General features: G+C 43.4%; 1 protein-coding gene across 4 annotated transcripts in view; it reads right to left on the bottom strand.

Moving 5' to 3' along the window:
• Nucleotides 1–16,456, bottom strand: part of RASAL1 (RAS protein activator like 1) — a 210,858-nt gene that overhangs the window by 29,516 nt on the left and 164,886 nt on the right. For 2 of the 4 annotated variants that reach the window (XM_069759894.1, XM_069759900.1), the window contains exons 11-12: nucleotides 3,046–3,156; nucleotides 1,034–1,098 (exon numbers count right to left, since the gene is read on the bottom strand). In XM_069759894.1, coding sequence (XP_069615995.1) covers nucleotides 1,034–1,098; nucleotides 3,046–3,156 — 176 coding nt within the window. The remainder of the gene's footprint in view (nucleotides 1–1,033; nucleotides 1,099–3,045; nucleotides 3,157–16,456) is intronic. The other 2 variants (XM_069759909.1, XM_069759906.1) reach the window with 1 other exon arrangement.

Below are 16,456 nucleotides of genomic sequence, written 5' to 3'. Positions count from 1 at the left end.
CTGCCTTTAGAACAGCTTTGTCACACACCTATTAGTTGAATAGGAGCTGGTCTGCAGAACCCGGCAGTGGCCACAGTACATGGTTCCAGTGAGTGATACACTGTTTACATCTGGCCACTGGTGTTGGACCTCCATGATTTCATTTGTGATATTGAGGGCCTATTCCTAAGTTTTATGCTTGTTGCATAGGTTGTCACATCAGATAAGGCTGGATTCCTAGGCAAGGAGCGAGCGCTTGTAAGCTGTTTGCTATAAATCATGGAAGTGACTCTCTAAAGCTGGCAGAATCGCTGTATCCCATCAGTTTCAGTGTCCTCCGTTGATGAAGAGGCAAAGCTGCCTCTGTTTGCAGCATCAGAGGGCTGGTAGTCCGGGCTAGCAGCTCAGTCTTGCCTTTGCCACTAACTGTCAATCTTTAAGCGTGCACTGCCCTCATGCAAGCAGGAAGTTGGGAACTGGTGCGCTCCCAAAAATAGGAAATTGACAACAGCCCTTTATTTAAAAAAATCGTTATATTCTACTGAATGAATAATCCTATAACAACTTCTCTTTTTTGGAGGGTAATTGTAATATAACAAGGTCCCATTCTGTTTTTCCCATCAGAAATTTTGTCCATGTAGTTATCCCGCAGCTCTCACATTCAAGACCTGTGTAGTCTCGAAAGCTTGCAATTTGTTACCATCTTTTCAGTTAGCCATTAAAAGGTATCAACCACTGAGGACTCTCAATTCTAAATATTTTTCTATCTACTGGTAACAGGGTACCAAGATATATTTCTTTCCTGTAATTATCCTGTTGACATGGAAGATACAAATTGGTCAATAGCTGGTTAGCTATGTGACAATATCTGGTTATCTAGGGCTTTGCATCACAGTTGCAAAAATATAAGCTGACCAGATCACCAAGAACCGAAGCTCAGTAGAAGCTAGGGTCTAAGTGTAGCAGCTGGAATACAGGGTACAGTCACACAACAGGAGGATGCAAGAATGGCAACTGAGAATGGTTTAGGAGAATAAGTGTGGTTTCACATTACCTTCATATACTGCTCCATTGATTTTGAAGCAAGTGAGTTAGAACGGAAAAGAGTATTTGGGTCACCTATAAATGACAAAGAGAAGTGTATGCATAAAATAATCTTGACATCCTTATGTTCTAACATAGGACAGTGTACATGTACTGGTGTATAAAATGTTTCGCAAGGTCTTAATACTCATGAAATGCACCAGTTATCATGCTTATCAGGGACATTTACTGGAGCTAAAAAGCCATAATACACTGACCAAGCTGCCGCCAGGAGTACAAAGTGTGCAAAAATGGAAATACAAAAAACACTAAGGCCTGATTCAGACATCTACTTTATGTGTTCTATCTATGTAGTCCCATATAATCTATGGGGCTGGTCATATGAACAAGACGAGTAGCCGCAAAAAAAATAATTGTAGATATGTCCATTTTTGATCCGAGAGACGCACCTCGTCCATTCACATCAATAGGTCCATGAAAAAAATGTACAGCATATCGATGCCATCAGTGCTGTCAGGCTCTTACTGTTTATTGAGTTGGAAAGCTTAACTTTTTTTTGCATACAAGAAAAACAGACGCAACACTTATAAAAATGGACACATGGACTGAAAGTAGATGGAAATCGGATCCAGCACACTGATGAAAAACAGTCCTTTCCTGGACGCCCTACACAGCACACAATGGGTTAACTTGTCAGCTCTCTATTTAGAAACAGAAGATATGCTACATAACAGTAATAAATAAAATATGCAAATTAGCTTAATGAACTCAGGTGCCCTGCGCACAACATGATGGGAGACAAAAAAACACAGGACACTGTATTTTTTGTTTCTTCTTGTCAAGTGCAGAAGACAAGTTATCTCAGTAGTCCTCAATTGAGTATTGGTCAGTGCTGCCCAAGGTCATGACCTGGCCCGCCTGTATACATGAGGTGTTCTCAAGTCCCTCGGTCCAGCCTGCCTGTATACATGAGGAGCTCTCGTGTCCCTCGGCTTTGTCTACCTGTCTGCACACATGAGGTGTTCTCATGTCTCTCGGTCTTGTCTGCCTGCCTACATACATGAGGTATACTCATGTCCCTCAGTTTTGTCTGTCTATCTGCATACATGAGGTATTCTCATGTCTCTCAGTCTTCTCTGCCTGCCTGTATACATGAGGTATTCTCATGTCCCTCGGTCTTGTCTGCCTGCCTGCATACATGAGGTGTTTTCATGTCCCTCAGTTTTGTCTGCCTGACTGCATATATGAGGTGTTCTTATATCCCTCGGATTTTACATAGTTACATAGGCTGAAAAAATACTTAAGTCCATCAAGTTCAAACGTTTTCCACCCATTGTACATTTCATCACTAGTTTAACTATAATCCATAATGTTATATGTATCGAGGAAATCATCCAGACCTTTTTTAAAAGCAGTTATGGTGTCTGCCATTACTACCTCTTGTGGTCGAGCTTGCCACAGTCTCAACTTTTCCAACTTCTCATCATATGAGAAGCCTTCCATCCCTTGTAATCATCTAGTTGTCCGCCTTTGAACTTTCTCTAACTTCTGAATATCCTTTTTAACCCCTTTACCCCCAAAGGTGGTTTGCCCATTAACGTCACACAAAAAAACATTACATCAGCACAATTTTGGAAACAAAATTTTTGGTTGTTAGGAAATTATAAGGGTTAAAAGTTGACCAGCGATTTTTCATTTTTCCAACAAAATTTACAAAACCATTTTTTTTTGGAACCACATCACATTTGAAGTCACTTTGAGGGGTCTATATGATAGAAGATATCCAAAAGTGATACCATTCTAAAAACTGCACCCCTCAAGGTGCTCAAAATCACATTCAAGAAGTTTATTAACCCTTCAGGTGCTTCACAGGAATTTTTTCAATGTGGGGAAAAAAAATGAACATTTAACTTTTTTCACAAAAAATGTACTTCAGATCCCAACTTTTTTATTTTGACAATGATAACAGAAAAAATTGGACTCCAAAATTTGTTGTGTAATTTATCCTGAGCATGTCGATACCCCATATGAGGAAGAAAACCACTGGAAGGAGTGCCATTTGATTATTTGAATCCAAATTTTGCTGGAACAATTGGCATACGCCTTGTTGCATTTGGAGAGCCTCTGATGTGCCTAAAGATAGAAAAAACAAAACAAAAGTGACACTGTTTTGTAAACTAGACTCCTCAGGTAATTTATCTAGATGTGTGGTGAGCACAGTGAATGGTCAGGTGCTTCACAGAAGTTTAAAACGTTGAGTCGTAAAAATAAAAATTTTTCCCCACACATATGTATGTTTTTAACTCAAAATATTGCATTTTCATAAGGGTAACAGGAGAAATTGCACCATAAAATTTGTAGTGCAATTTCTCCTTAGTAAGCCAATACACCATATGAGGGAGAAAACCACTGTTTGGGTGCACGGCAAGGCTCAGAAGGAAAGGAGAATCATTTGACTTTTTGAAGGTAAAATTTCCTGGAATCATTAGCAGACATCATGTCCCATTTGAGAGCCCCTCATGTGCCTAAACAGTAGAAACCCCCCCAAGTGACCCCATTTTGGAAACTAGACTGTTGTGAATTCTGCTTGTGGGTTCCCTCCGGTGGTTGTAGGTGGTAATGCAGTTGTCCCTGGGTTGCAGTCCTGGTCAGGTGTATCTACTGATTGCAGTTCTGACTGGGGTATTTAGATGTGCAGTATTCATTAGTCCTTGCCAGTTGTCCATGGTTTTGGGAGGATTTGGATCTGTCTTGTTCCTCCTGCCTTGCTGCTAAATCAGCTAAAGATAAGTGGCTGGTTTTTGTTTCTTGGGCACACATGCTGTGTGCTTTATAATTCTGTGCTATTCATTTGTTTTTTCTTGTCCAGCTTAGATTGTGTCTGTATTTTCTCTGTCTTGTTTGATTCTCAGGAGTTGCAGATATACGTTCCACATCTTTAGTTAGATTGTGGAAATTTTTGTATCATCTGCTGTGGATATTTTTGGAAGGGTTTTAATACTGACCGCTTAGTATTCTGTCCTATCCTTTCCTATTTAGCTAGAGTGGCCTCTTTTGCTAAATCCTGTTTTCTGCCTGCGTGTGTCTTTCCTCTACTACTCACAGTCAATATTCGTGGGGGGCTGCCTATCCTTTGGGGTTCTGCTCTGAGGCAAGGTAGAATTCCTATTTCCATCTATAGGGGTATTTAGTCCTCCGGCTGTGTCGAGGTGTCTAGGATTTGTTAGGCACACCCCACGGCTACTTCTAGTTGCGGTGTTAGTTTAGGATTTGCGGTCAGTATAGTTTCCACCTACTCCAGAGAAAGTTTCATGCGGCTCCAAGGTCACTGGATCATAACACTAGACCTCTCAAGGAATGTAATTAGATGTGTGGTGAGCACCTTGAACAACCAGGTGCATCACAGAAGTTTATAATGTTGAGCCGTGAAAATAATAAAATCACATTTGCCTCACAAAAATGTTATTTTAGCCCCAAGTTTTTAATTTTTCTAAGGGCTAATGGGAATTTTTTTTAATTCATAGTTTTGATGCCTTCAGTGTGAATGTACAATTTTCATAGTCATGAAAATACTGAAAAATCTTTAAATGAGAAGGTGTGTCCAAACTTTAGGTCTGTACTGTATATTGTTCTCTATTGTTAGCTTAAAAACATGAAAACCCAGAATTTAACCAGATTCCGTTTTCACATGTTTAATATTCACTAAAACAACATGTCTACACTGAAAAGAACATTCAATTTTATACCTTAAAGTGAACCTGTGATGTAAAATAACGCTATTAGCCTGCAGATATGGGGTTATTCTGCAGGTTCATCTCATTCTGATACCATGCAGCACCGACACTGAGAGTCCCGCTGCCAGGAGCAAATTATCTTTATTCCCCCTTGGTGGCCTCTAGCTTGTAGTCATAGGGGTGGGCCTGTGCAGGTTCAGTCACCACTCTGTGTATAGGGTGCGTAACCGCTTATATAATTCCACATGTGTTAATTCATAGTTTTGATGCCTTCAGTGTGAATGTACAAATTTCATAGTTATGAAAATACAGAAAAATCTTTAAATGAGAAGGTGTGTCCAAACTTTTGATCTGTACTGTAGAAATACCTCATATATGGCAGTACAGCAATACTTAGCCATACGGAGAAACTCAGGAGGAACGGGGTGCTATTTGCCTCCTGGAATGCAGATTTTACCAGAACAGTTTGCGGACTCCATATATAAAGCCCCCTCGTAGAAGAGCAGAATCCCCCCTCAAATGACCCCATTTTGGAAATTATACCCCTTTGGGAATTTATCTACAGGTGTAGTGCCGACTGACTCCATGGGTACTTTCCAGAAACAAGCAGCAATGAATGTTGCCGAGTGAAAATTACAAACTGCCGTTGTAATGACCAGTACGCTGTAGTCACCAGTATGTTATGAACTGCCCGTGCTTCTGGAGACATGCACCTGTAAGTTAGGCGGGCTCTCATCGCTTCAGAAGGGAGGGGCATTTAGATTTGGGAGCGGAGCATTTGCTGAATTTCATTTGGCAGGTGAGGAGCCATTTCGCTTTTTCAGAGCATTTTCACTACCAGTAAAGTGGAAGCCCCCTATATTTCCGTTAACAGATCATAGACCTGAGTGAGGCTTGTTTTTTTTGTAGATTGAGTTGAAGCTTTTATTGGGAACATTTTATATAACGTTTGGGATCACATTTATCTGGCACTCTACACTGAGGACTCACTTTGGGGTTTCCATCTAAATCTCCGAGTGACGTGATCCAGATGAAACCCCCAAGGGATTCATTCACTAAAAGGAGGCAGCAGAGTTACTCTGGATTCCTTCTGGCCTCTGTTCAGTGGTGTCCTTTTTAGAAGTGCACAAAACTGTGGCCAACGGCACTTTTACGCAATCCTAAAAAGACACTGCCGGATGACAAGTCCTATGGTGTCTACAGTGCCTCCATCTGCCTCATTATCGGGAATCTTCTGCCAGAGGATCCATCTGAATCACGTATTTCAGAGATTTACACAGAAACCCCGGTGCAAGCGCTCAACGCAGAGTGCAGGATAAATGTGCGCCGAGCCTTACTGTGATCTTCAGCAGGTGAAGAATTGGTTTTATATATTTTTTACGCCATTCCTCATGCGGTATAAGTGATTAGGCGACTTTATTCTTTTGGTTGGTGCGATTACAGCGATACCAGATTTACAGTATATCATGTTTTCATGTTTAGCTGCTGTCACACACTAACAGACGCTTTTTATTACAAAAAATAGTTTTTGCATCACCTGTTGTGAATTCAGCTTTTGGGCTCCCTCCGATGGTTGTAGAGGGTAATGCAGTTGTGCCTGGACTGCAGGATTGGACAGGTGTATCTACTAATTGCAAAACTGACTGGGGTATATAGCCTTGCAGGACTCTTTAGTCCCTGCCAGTTGTCCATTGTTTATGGAGGATTCACATCCCTACTGGTCTCTCCTGTTCGCTGTGCTTTTCTTCAAAGATAAGTCCTGGCTTTGTTTTTGCTGTCCACCTGCTGTGGACCTTATATTCATGTTTTTGTCTTGTCCAGCTTTGTCTGTGAAGGATTTTTTGCAGCCAAGCGGTGTCTCTGGAGATGCAGATATACCCCCATGTCTTTAGTCAGATGTGGTGATTCGTATTTTCTGTGGTGGATATTTTCTTGTGTTTTTTATACTGACCGCATAGTACTCTGTTCTATTCTTTCTTTTTAGCTAGTATGGCCTCCTATGCTAAAATCTGATTTCATATCTGCGTATGTTATTTCCCTCTCCACTCAAAGTCAATATTTGTGGGGGGCTATCTATCCTTTGGGGATTTTCTCTGAGGCAAGATAGGTTTCATGTTTCTGTCTTTAGGGGAAGTTAGATCTTAGGCTGTGCCGAGGGGTCTAGGGAGTGTTAAGTACATCCCACGGCTACTTCTAGTTGCGCTGCTAGGTTCAGGGTTTGCGGTCAGTACAGGGACCACCTTCTCCAGAGTCCGTCTCATGCTGCTTCCTAGGCCACCAGATCATAACAATCACCATCTCTTGAGAGCTATAATTTTTCAATATATTGTCCCACAGAGTCATGTCAGGGCTTGTTTTTTGCGGGAAGATTTTTTGATCGCTTTCTAATCCAATTTTTGTGAGGCAGAATTAACAAAAAACAGCAGTTCAGGATTATTTCTGGGTAAGGGGGGTAGAGGTTATGCTATTCCGCATGTGGTAAAACTGATAAGGCAGTTTTATTCTTCGGGTCAGTACGATTACAGCGATACCTTATTTATATTTTTTTTTATGTTGTGGCGCTTTTACACAAAAACTATTTTATAGAAAAAATAATTATTTTTGCATCGCTTTATTCTCAGAGCTATAACTTTTATTTTTCTGCTGATGGAGTTGCTTGCTTTTTGTAGGACAAGATGACGTTTTCAGTGGTACTATGTTTACCTAGATCCTTTTTTATCGTGTTTTATTCCACTTTTTGTTCGGCGGTATGGTGATAAAGCATTGTTTTTTGCATTTTTTTATGGTGTTCACTAAAGGGGTTAACTAGTGGGACAGTTTTATAGGTCGGGTCACTGTGGATGCGGTGATACCAAATATATGTACTTTTATTGTTTATATTTTTTTCATACAAATATTTATTTATAGATACAATATCTTAAATTTTTGTATTATTTTTGTTTGCTTTTTAAATATTTTTACAATTATTTAATTAAAAAATTAACATTTTTTTTTACTTTTTTACTTTGTCCCACTATGGGACTATCATTTTTTGCAGGGTGATCGCTTGTACGGCATGGGAATGCAGCCGCGGCGTCTCCGATCAAAAGGCAATGCTGAAATCACGTTCGATTGCAGTATTTCAGGGGTTAAAATGCCTGGAGCACAGCGGGACCACTCCTAGCACTTAGTGCCGGGTGTCAGCTGTCAGAATCAGCTGACACCCGGTGGCGATCGCCCGCGCACAGTCCGTGTGCACGGGCGATCGCGATGACTTAATAATCCGTCCTTGGTCAAATAGGTCCAGGGAACATGGACAGATTATTACATCAGATGTCAGAAAGGGGTTAAAATGTGGAGCCCAAAACTGGATCCCATATTCTAGATGTGGCCTCACCAATGATTTATAAGTGGTAACAATCTTGTTTGCTTTTGCGACTGCTGCTTGACATTGAGTACTGCTGCTCAGCTTACTTCTAACCAGACTACCCAAGTCCTTCTCCTGTTCTGTAGTCGTGAGTACACTCCCATTTAATGTATATGCAGCAACAGGATTACTCCGTCCTAGTTGCATTATTCTATATTTATCTACACTAAGAAACTTTTGCCAAGTGTTTGCCCATTCAGTTATCCTATCCAGATCGTTTTGCAATAACGTAATGTCAAAGTCAGATTTTAATATCCTACTTAGTTTGTTGTGGTCAGTAAAGAATTAAACCTTATTCTCAATCCCATTCACTAAGTTATTAATAAAGAGCTTAAAAAGAATCGGTCCAAGCACAGATCCCTGCAGTACCTCACTGCTGATGCACCATTTATCACGACTCTTTGTTTCCTGTCATTTAGCCAATTCCGCACCCATCGGCATATAGTTTCCCCCAGTCCTTGCTTCTGTAGGTTCAGTATAAGGCTGTTATATGGAACAGTATCAAATGCATTTGCAGAGTCCAGATTAATTACATCAAATGCATTACAAACATCCAGATTTGCACTTATCTCCTCATAGAAACCCAACATGTTGGTTAGACCTGTCTTTGTCAGCCTGCCTGTACACGAGGAGCTCTTATGTCCCTCAGGCTTGTCTGCCTGCCTGCATATATGAGGTGTTCTCATGTCCCTCGGTCCTGCTTTCCTGAACAAATAAAGTGTCAAATATCTAGGACCGGTTTCTCCTTAAGGTACCGTCACGTTTAGCGATGCTGCAGCGATATAGACAACGAGCCGATCGCTGCAGCGTCGCTGTTTAGGTCGCTAGGAGACGTCAAACACCGGCAACAGCTGAACGATGCAGGAGCGATCCAGTGACGTACTTATCGTTCTCGCTGGTTGTTCGCTCCATGAAAAACCATTGCAGGCATCGTTGCTTTTGCTGTCAAACATGACGAATCACGCCGACCTGACAACCAAATAAAGTTCCGGACTTCTAGCTCCGACCAGCGATGTCACAGCAGGATCCTGATCGCTGCTGCGTGTCAAACACAACGATATCGCTATCCAGGACGCTGCAACGTCACGGATCGCTGTCGTTCTCGTTGGAAAGTTGCTCAGTGTGAAGGTACCTTTATTCATCAGGTAAGGTAATTTCTGTTCACAGTATTATTATTACCATCCTGGGGCATGGAAAGCACATGCACGGTGTCCTCCTTCTTGTATTGTATGCACCGTGGCCTTTAGTGTTTCCTGGTGCATGTAGGCGCAATGTGTACAGTGATGTCTTTGCGAATCCAAGAAGTGCAACTTAGATACGTGGTCTCTGCATCGTTCTATGTTCACAGTATTCCGTCCCGATGCATGGGGAATGCATGTGTGGTGTGGTTCCCTCCGTATTGTGCGCACCCGGCCTCTATTGTTTCCTGGCTCGTGCAGGAGCACTGTGTACAGTGATGTCTTTGCGAATCCCAGAAGTACAACTCAGATGTGTGGTCTCAGTGTCCCTTTGTCTTCTCAGCAGATCCTTCCCTGACTTAAGGTAGTTTTTATGTCCTGGAGATCCCCTCATTAAGAGGGACTTATTACTTATACTTCTCTTTGATTTTCAGATTCCAATTCTAGAAAAAGAACAAGAAAATCCAGATATACCGTAGATTTTGTTCATCTTGTGCAGCAGCCATTACCTGAAGATCATGCACAGGATATACTGTATGTGCCAATTGCCTTGCCTCAGATTTGCCACAAATGCTTTAGTAAAAAAAGCAGTTTTTCTACAGTGGTTTAAAGAGCAACTCTCAGAGACCTTCCAAGAATTTAAGGTCTCATAGGCATATTCAGACAAAGACTACCTATGATATTTCTTCTGAAGGTAAATCTTCATCCAGTTCAGATACTATGACAGATGACCTGTATCTCTTCAATAGTGATACAGCAGCACATTTCTTAAAAGAAGTTAAATATAAATATTCAGCTGAATCAGCAAAAAAACCCACTGAAAATAAGCCAAAGAAGCAACAGCTCTTTTAGTTCACTTAAAACAGGAAAAAAGTCTGTTCTGGTCACCCAGTTCAGTTCCGAATGAATGCCTGCATAAAGATTGGCCGAAGGCCACGTTCACATGTTCAGTATTTAGTCAGTATTTTACATCAGTAATTGTAAGGCCATGATCACACATGCGAGAAATACGTCCGAGTCTCGCATGATATTCCCCGGCCCTGCACCCGACACTCAGGAGCGGAGCGTGCGGCTCCATGTATTGCTATGCGGCAGGCGGCAGGGCCGGGTATTACCATGTGAGACTCGGACGTATTTCTCGCATGTGTTATCCCAGCCTAAGTCAAAATCAGGAATGGAACAATCAGTGGAAAAGTTTAATAGAAACACGTCACCACTTCTGAATCTCTCACTCACTCCTGGTTTTGGCTTACAAATAGTGATGTAAAATATTGACCAAATACTGAATGCCTGAACGTGGCCTAAGCCTGATAAGGCGGATTAACCAAGGTGCCAAGTTTAAAGCACTCTACAAACTAGACACTAAATTGACCTTGCTGTAGCACATTTATCCGAGAAACCTTCCATGATAATGATGTCTGTAATGCGCTGCGGAATATGCTAGCGCTATATAAAAAATAAAGATTATCATCATCAGATGAAGTATCTTTGTTGAAAAATTCTGTGGTTAGTAAGGGCAGTCCCACACGTCCAGATAATTCCGGTACCGGAAAAAAATCGGTACCGGAATTATCCATGTCCGTGTGCCCCTGCGTTTATGTCGCACATCAGTGTGGCACACGTGCGACACACGTGTGCTGCCTGTGTGCTCACTGGGTACCACACGGAGCGTGCAGGAGACAGCACTAAAGTTTAGCGCTGTCCCCTGCATCGTGCTGAAACCGTGATTCATATCTTCTGTGCAGCAGCGTTTGCTGTAAGGAAGATATGAATAATCCATTTTTTTTGTGGTTTTTCGTGTATAAAATAAAGGTCCATGTCCCCACCCCCTGTGCGCCCCCCGGCTGTTCTGAAAATACTCACCCAGCTCCCTCGTTGGCTGTCGCTGCTTCCTCTCCTGGCCGCACCTTCTACTGTATGCGGTCACGTGGGGCCGCTCATTTACAGTAATGAATATGCGGCTCCACCCCTATGGAGGAGAGGAAGCAGCGACAGCCAACGAGGGAGCTGGGTGAGTATTTTCAGAACAGCGGGGGGGCGCACAGGGGGTGGGGACATGGACCTTTATTTTATACACGAAAAACCACAAAAAAAAATGGATTATTCATATCTTCTTTACAGCAAACGCTGCTGCACAGAAGATATGAATCGCGGCTACAGCACCATGTGGGGGGGACAGCGCTTACTGGAGCGCTGTCTCCTGCACGGCACACGGACTCCACACGGACAACGTCTGTGTGCGGTACGTGTTTTACACGGACCCATTGACTTTAATGGGTCCGTGTAATACGTGCGCTCCCACGAACACTGACATGTCTCCGTGTTTGGCACACGGAGACACGGTCCGCAAAAAATCAATGACATCTGCACAGATGCATTGACTTTAATGCGTCTACGTGTATCAGTGGCTCCGGTACGTGAGGAAACTGTCACCTCACGTACCGGAGCCACCGACGTGTGAAACCGGCCTAAGACAGATTATTTTCTGAAAAGATACTATTCTGCGGCTGCCTTCATTTACAAGATCGCTCTATCAACAGTTCCCATGGCTAGAGTCAACTACAGCTCTGGCAAAAATTAAGAGACCGCCACATCAAAACCCTATCGTGGGCAGCCCAATCTCCAGACCTGAACGCCATTGAAAACCTCTTAAATGTAATCAAGAGGATGATGGATAGTCACAAGCCATCAAACAAAGAACTGTTTACATTTTTGCGCGTGAAGCTGTATGAAAGACTGGTGGAAAGCATGCCAAGAAGCATTAAAGCTGTGATTAAAAATCATGGTTATTCCACAAAATATTGATTTCTGAACTCTTCCTGAGTTAAAACATTAGTATTGTTGTTTCTAAATGACTATGAACTTGTTTTCTTTGTATTATTTGAGGTCTGAAAGCACTGTTTGTTTTTTTTTATTTTGACCATTTTTCGTTGTCAGAAAAAAAGTACAAAATTTATGGCTTGGAAATTCGGAGGCATGTTTTCAGAAGTTATAGACTAAAATAACAACTTACATTTTACTCAAAAATATACCTATAAAGAGAAAAATCAAACTGAACATTTTGCAGTTAATTTTTGCCAGAGCTGTATCTTCAGATATTCAGGAGGGAGTGTCCAGGGAAGAATTACTTGAAAATCTGCTCCTTCTTAAATCAGCAGCTGATTTTTTTGTGTAACTCACCTTTAGGCCAGTCTCACACGTCCAGATAATTCGGGTACCGGAAAAATCGGTACCGGAATTATCCGTGTCCGTGTGCTTACCGTGAACATCAGTGTGGCACACGTGCGGCAGCCGTGTGCCACCCGTGTGCCAACTGGGTACCACACGGACCGTGCAGGACATAGCGCTACAAGTAAGCGCTGTCCCCTGCATCTGGTGCTGAAGCCGCCATGCATATCTTCTTTCCAGCAGCGTTCGCTGGAGAGAAGATATGAAAACCCCTTTTTTTTTTCCTTGTTTAAAATAAAGATCCCTGTCACCACCCCCCTCCCACCCCCTGTGGCCCCCCCCGCTGTTGATAAAATACTCACCCGGCTCCCTCGCAGCGTCCCGTCCTCGCCGCACCTTCTCCTGTATGAGCGGTCACGTAGGGCCGCTTATTACAGTAATGAATATGTGGCTCCACCCCTATGGGAGGTGGAGCCGCATATTCATGACTGTAATCGGCGGCCTCCAGCGTACGCTGCTGGAAAGAAGATATGCATGGCGGCTTCAGCACCACGTGGGGGGAACAGCGCTTACAGTAGCGCTGTCTCCTGCACGGCACACGGACTGCACACGGCAGCGTCCGTGTGCGGTACGTGTTTTACACGGACCCATTGACTTTAATGGGTCTGTGTAATCTGTGCGCTCCCACGAACACTGACATGTCTCCGTGTTTTGCACATGGACACACGGTCCGTGAAAACATGCTGACATGTGCAGATACACATTGATTTCAATGTATCTACGTGAGTCAGTGTTTCCGGTACGTGAGGAAACTGTCACCTCACGTACCGGAGCCACTGACGTGTGAAACCGGCTTTAGGCTGTCGTCACACTAGCAGTATTTGGTCAGTATTTTACATCAGTATTTGTAAGCCAAAACCAGGAGTGGGTGATAAATGCAGAAGTGGTGCATATGTTTCTATTATACTTTTTCTCTGATTGTTCCACTCCTGGTTTTGGCTTACAAATACTGAGGTAAAATACTGACTAAATACTGCTAGTGTTACGGCAGTCTTAGAGGTTTAAGAAGTATCGTTTCTCCTTGCGGAGATTGACATGCTAAGCATGCCGAGATGAGGAGACTTAAAGCCGCAATGCTCCTCTGGGAAATATGCTAATTATGCAAATTGTCTCTTCAGTAAGGAAGAGAACTAGAACTCTAGTGCCACCTATTGGAAGGTAGCAATCCTACAAGTCAATGTTGACCCTTTAACGAGCCTTGTCATATGACTTAGAATAATAGCCAAACCAGAATATCAATTTGCAGACACTGTGTTTTGGGGTACTGGCCCTCATCAGTGCAAAGTGGACATCTGGTTTGGCTGTGTGAGAGACGTCCGACTGATATCCAAGAAGTATCGTTTTCTCCTTGCGGAGATTGACATGCGAAGCATGCCGAGATGAGGAGACTTAAAGCCGCAATGCTCCTCTTGGAAATATGCTAATTATACAAATTGTCTCTTCAGAGAAGAAGAGAACTAGAACTCTAGTGCCACCTACTGGAAGGTAGCAATCCTACAAGTCAATGTTGACCCTTTAATGAGCCTTGTCACATGACTTAGGATAATAGCCAAACCAGAATCTCAATTTGCAGACAGTGCACTGATGAGGGGCAGTACCCCGAAAAAGTGTCTGCAAATTGAGTGTCAAATGTCTGATTTCCAACAAACACATCTCTGTCACGACAGCCATGACAGTGCTAGGCTCTCTGACTTCCTATTTGAAGTAGTACCGTGGGCCAAAGCCCACTTCAGATCTCTTCAATACAGCATACTGTCAGCCTGGAATAAAAACTGTCATTCTCTCAACGGGACATTTTCCATTCCACACATTACCAAACAACTTTTGAAGTAGTGGATGTCTCTGAGGCACCTTCAGAAATGCAAGTCTCTGCTGTCAAGACCACTGATGACTATAATGACAGATGCATCAAGTTCTGGATGGGGTGCTTATTTACAAAAATCATAGGTCCAGGGCAAGTGTTGTTCCCTGGAGAAATCTCTTCCTTCCAATCTAAGATAGATGAGAGCTGTCATATTTGCCTTGTCTCACTTCCAAGGCAGCTGTTTCTTAAGGATATCTTAATCTAATCAGACTACCTAGCGACAGTATTCTATCTCAATAAACAAGGTGAGGCAGGGAGTCCGTCTCTGGCCTAAAAATGTTGTCTACTCTTTGCCTGGGCCGAACTAGTCCTCATAAATCTCTCACATTCATATTTCGGGTCTCGCAACAAGATAGCCGATTGGTTGAGCAGAAATCAAATTTATCCAGGAGAATGGAGCCCCTGACAAGAAATTTTTTACCATGTCAGAGATCAATATGATAGACATCAGGCAGAATGCCAAGGTTCAGAAATTCTGCTCTCTGGATTGTCCTTGGGCAATAGATGGCCTCAAGATCCTGGAGAAAGATATTACTCTATGTTTTTCCTCATCTTCCATTGATCATGAAGATGAAGAAAGGAAAGATTAGGGAAGATCAGGCAGAAGCCATAGTAATAATTCCACTTTGGCCTGCGCAGGGCTTGGTTTTGACATGTCCTAACCCTATCCAAGAGCAGATATTGGAAGCTACCTGCTCTTCCCAACCTGCTGTCTCAGGGGGACTTTCTTCATCCAGATCTCCACAAGCTCCATCTTACTGCCAGGAGACTGAGTGGCAAGATTTAAACAATGAAGGTCTTTCGGAAGCTGAAATCTATACTCTGCTACCCTCTAGAACAGGGGTGGGCAATTAATTTTGCCATGGGGCCGCATGAGAAAGTGGGATGGTTTTACAGGGCCGAACTAATATAATTACCGTATTTTTCGGACTATAAGACGCACCGGACCATAAGGTGCACCCCAAATTTGTGGTGAAAATTGCAGAAAAAAAGATTTTTTATGATATGGGGGTCCGTCTTATTGTCCAAATTTACAGTATCTTATGGTAGGATTCTTACCTGAGGGCTGGTGGTGGCAGAGCAGGGTCACAGGAGGCATCGTGTCGGCAGAGGTGGGGTGATGCGGTGTGGCGTGCACCTGAGCTGTGACGCCACGGCCTGGTGTCCATGGGGGGTTGCAGCAGTGGTGGTGCAGTGGCAGAGGTGCGGTATGGCGTGCGCAGGAATGCAATGTAAGCAGCAGAGCCGGGTTGAATATCGGTGGCGGCGGCCATCTTCCCGAGGCTGCGCGTGCGCAGATGGAGTGCTCTGCTTCACAGGGCTTCAGGAAAATGGCCGCGGGAGGCCGCGCGTGCGCAGATGGAGATTGCGGCGGCCATTTTCCTGAAGCCGAGATCTAAATCTGCAGACTCGGCTTCAGGAAAATGGCCGCTGCGATCTCCATCTGCGCACATGCGGCCTCCCACAGCTATTTTCCTGAAGCTCCGTGAAGCAGAGCACTCCATCTGCACATGCGCGGCCTCGGGAAGATGGCCGCCACCACCGATAAACAGGTAATCAACCTGGCTTTCACTCCAGCCACCAGCGGTCCTCCTCAGAAGCGGCTGGCGGCTGGCCGAGCGGTGCCGGGGGCGGCTGTCAGAAGTGACAGCTAGCTGGTGGGCCGCTTAAAATCATCAGGCGGGCCGGATGCGGCCCGCGGGCCGCATCTTGCCCAAGTCTGCTCTAGAAGGTCAAATATGGTCAAGAGCTATTCCAGGATCTGGATAATTTTTAATTCATGGAAGGCTTCCCGAGAACTCCCAGCTTCCTCATTACCATATATCCTTCAATTTCTTCAGGAAGGTTTTTATAAATGCCTGAAACTGAACACTATAAAAACCCAGTTTTCAGCCATAAATTCTCATCTAAATGGCTCATTTTCTGGTAATACTTTAATCAGAATTTTTTTTTCAGGCAGTTAAGAATCTCATACTTTCATTCCGCCTGCCAACTCCCCCTTGGGATTTATCCCTGGTGCTGA

Source organism: Ranitomeya imitator, chromosome 1 (assembly GCF_032444005.1).
Source record: "Ranitomeya imitator isolate aRanImi1 chromosome 1, aRanImi1.pri, whole genome shotgun sequence".
Taxonomy (NCBI): Eukaryota; Metazoa; Chordata; class Amphibia; order Anura; family Dendrobatidae; genus Ranitomeya; species Ranitomeya imitator.
The sequence above is the reverse complement of the archived record's forward strand: the minus strand, read 5'-3'. Positions and strand labels throughout refer to the sequence as shown.